At 52.6% G+C, this 3,045-nt stretch overlaps 1 protein-coding gene across 1 annotated transcript; it reads right to left on the minus strand.

Moving 5' to 3' along the window:
• Window positions 1-534: 534 nt before the first annotated feature.
• LOC109757383 (uncharacterized) lies at window positions 535-2,407 on the minus strand. The gene is made up of 2 exons (XM_020316203.4): window positions 1,374-2,407; window positions 535-1,292 (listed from the first exon to the last, which is right to left on the minus strand). Exons 1-2 carry the CDS (start codon window positions 2,297-2,299, stop codon window positions 647-649), a joined length of 1,572 nt encoding a protein of 523 aa, XP_020171792.2. The 5' UTR covers window positions 2,300-2,407; the 3' UTR covers window positions 535-646.
• Between the last annotated feature and the right edge of the window lie 638 nt (window positions 2,408-3,045).

The raw sequence follows: 3,045 nt of genomic DNA on the forward strand, positions 1-3,045 counted from the left end.
TTACCTTTGTGTGCTTTTAGCCTCTCTTTTTTGGCGCATAAGAATTTGATTGGATCTTAGTTTCTTTGGTGCCACCATGTAAAATAGCCCCTTTTTCTGTGCGTTTTTTATGCGGCCGGATATAGTAGCTCCCTTTTCTTCTTTGTGTTCTTTTCGCCCCAAGCGGGGCTCACAGAGATAGGCCACGATTATCGTCAAGACAAAAAGAGCTGCTTGGGTTCTCATTTCGAATATCAAAATACTTCAACTCCAGTCACGCTCGGGGGCTACTGACGGTACAATACACCGGGGCTGGCCTCTGGTGGGAAGCCTGGCTGTAGGCTTGCCTCGGGGCCAGGAGGCTTGGCAGAAGCCTGGCGACATGTTGACTCCGTATCATGTTTTCCATTAGTTCAGTATCATGTTTTCCATTAGTTCAGTAGAAATGAACAAGTGGGCTATGGGTTCATCTTCAGGTCACATTGTGAGTCCCTGGTGTAATCCTTTACTGCTTTACTTTTCACTTCTCAGTCCAGTGCTAGCATATTATCACCATGATCGTGAAAATAACATACACCGTATTTATTTATTGTTTGCATATGATCAGTAAATATTCCTGACGGTGACCATTCTATCAGTACGAGATATCATAGTTTTAATATTTCTACTACTCTCCAATGGTGAGATGCAGCAGCTGTCTGAACTCCAGCCTCCTGGTCTCCGTATGCAGCGTCCTCTTCTTGTTTGGCCAGTAGGTGACCCATATCCTCCCCTTGATCTCCCACTCGATAGTCTTGCCGGCTGCGGCCGCGGCCATCCTCCAGCACACGCCCTCCCCGTACTCGTCGCCGGCAAAGATGACTCCTCCGCTTCTGGTGAAGGGCCTGCTGGGGCTGGTGTACCGGTTTCTGAACCACGACCTCGGCTGGAAGAGCTCCAGCTTGGGCGGCTCGCTGGAGAAGACCTCCCTGCCCCCGCCGCCGCTGCCGTGGAGGAACCAGCTGAGCGACGCCGTGTTGCCGTGCACCGAGTGCTCGAACTTCCAGGGCTTCATGGTCCTGGTCACCGTCTCGTGCGCCGACACGCTGATGCCGATGGACGCCGGGGCGGCGGCGAGCGTCGTGTCGATGCCCTTGTCGGTGCCGACCTCCTGGACGGGGTTATCCGTGGACCTGCTCACGGAGAGCGAGAGGATGTCCGACTGCGCCATGGGCGTGAGCTGCAGCGATATGCGCGACGGGAAGTGCTTCTCGTCGGAGCCGTGGCCTTGCCTCGCCATGAGGGTCTCGGACACCAGCTGTATCACGTCGCACCTGCAAATTAAAAGACCGATCAGTAAATCATTTAGTGCAGTTCTTGATTAATGCATGATGAATTGAGTTGCGCGGATCGACCGTATGTTGTCGACGTTGACGCCGACGTCGATCCAGTTCTCCTGGAACGCGACTCTGTACGTGAACTGGATGACGCTCTCGAGTTGCTGGTAGTTGAGCGAGAAGAGCAGTCTCTCGTCTTTGACCAGCTGGTGCTGCTGCTGGTGGTGGTGGTGATGGGACGGGTGGTGCTCCATGGTCATGGCCACGACCGGGCAGTACACCTGAACCTTCCATAGCCTGCTCGCCGACAGAGCATAGGAGAACACCGCGAAACGCAGCGGGGACGACGCGCCGGCGCCTGACCGGAGAGCCTCCATGGCCCAGTTAGTGATGCCCAGATTCAGTGAGCGCATCCACTGCTCCTCCAGGTCGGACCCGAGGGCCAGCATAAGCTCCCTCGCCGCGTGGCGCATCTCGTCGCGGGTCAGCCGTGCGGTGATCGCGCCGATGAACTCCCACCGGGGCGTGGACGGAGCCTCGTAGATGCAGACCAGGAACGCCAGGGCCAGGACGGACAGGCTGAGGATCTTGCCTGAACCTTCGGACACATGCACGGCCGGTAGCCTGAAGATGGCCCTGCTGCTAGAGTAAGGCCCGTATCTGAGCACCCCGCAGACGATCTCGAGCAAGAACTGGGCCGCAACGTCTGTGGTATTTGCAGGTTTCAGCTTGGAATAATGGGAGCTCCAGAGCGAGACCGGATCATGATCACGGGACTTGTCACAGATGGAGAAAGACAAACTGAAGGGATGGGTTTCTTCAGATTGTCTGGTGACTACGAGGTTGAGGGATTGGTTTGTGGATGGAGAGTTGCATATCTGGAGAGAGTGGGATTCGTCTGCCCTCCATTGCCCGGGGAGGCTCCTGATCCACTGCCAGATGTCAGGAGCAAAGCCAGAAGCCATGGATGGCAGAGGAGGAAGAACTAGCTCTATGGACTCCATGATCACCTATGTCCAATTATATACACAGTTCAAGCCACGAGGTGAAATTAAATCGGGAAAGGACTAAGAAAGTCAAATTATTAGGAACAATTCGATAAGGCAAGTTGAGGGCAACTGAAACTCTACTTTGCTACGATTGCAAAGCCCCTTTCAGATGATGTGTAGATTCAGCACTGTCCAATTCAGCACATTGTTGAGTAGTGCAAGGGAACGTTTTCCTGTTAATGGTGCCCAGCCTAGAGCCTACATGTACTGCTTTTTTCGTCAATCTACATCAAGTCTAGTGAAATTACATTAAGGAAAATCAAGCAAGTCTAGTGCAGCGCAGAAAGATGCATGATCCATCAAGACAAGAGAATGGGATAATCTCGACTAGTGTTCGTCCTGTTTTTCCTTGATAAATGGGACTATTCTCTTTCTTCTAATATAGAATTGCAGTGCTCCTTTTTTTGGAACGTAGACGCCGGGAGCGTCCGGCTTTAAATTAATAAAGCCATTAGGCAGGATCCACACAGATAAAGTCTTACAAACCAATTAAAAACAGTCATCGAGCCCATGACTCAGGATAAAGCTAAGAAGGTCGCAGCCACAAGTTCAATAGCGCAAAAGCGGAGCATCAAGGCAAAAGCTAGCTAAATGTAGAGGTCTCGAGATCAAGCCGACATCCCTTGCCGCACCTTCACCATGGTCGTCTTGATCAGCTCCATAGTCTCGTTCATGCGGTCGGCGTCACGCTTCTTCCCCAG

This window comes from Aegilops tauschii, chromosome 4, assembly GCF_002575655.3.
Source record: "Aegilops tauschii subsp. strangulata cultivar AL8/78 chromosome 4, Aet v6.0, whole genome shotgun sequence".
Taxonomy (NCBI): domain Eukaryota; kingdom Viridiplantae; phylum Streptophyta; class Magnoliopsida; order Poales; family Poaceae; genus Aegilops; species Aegilops tauschii.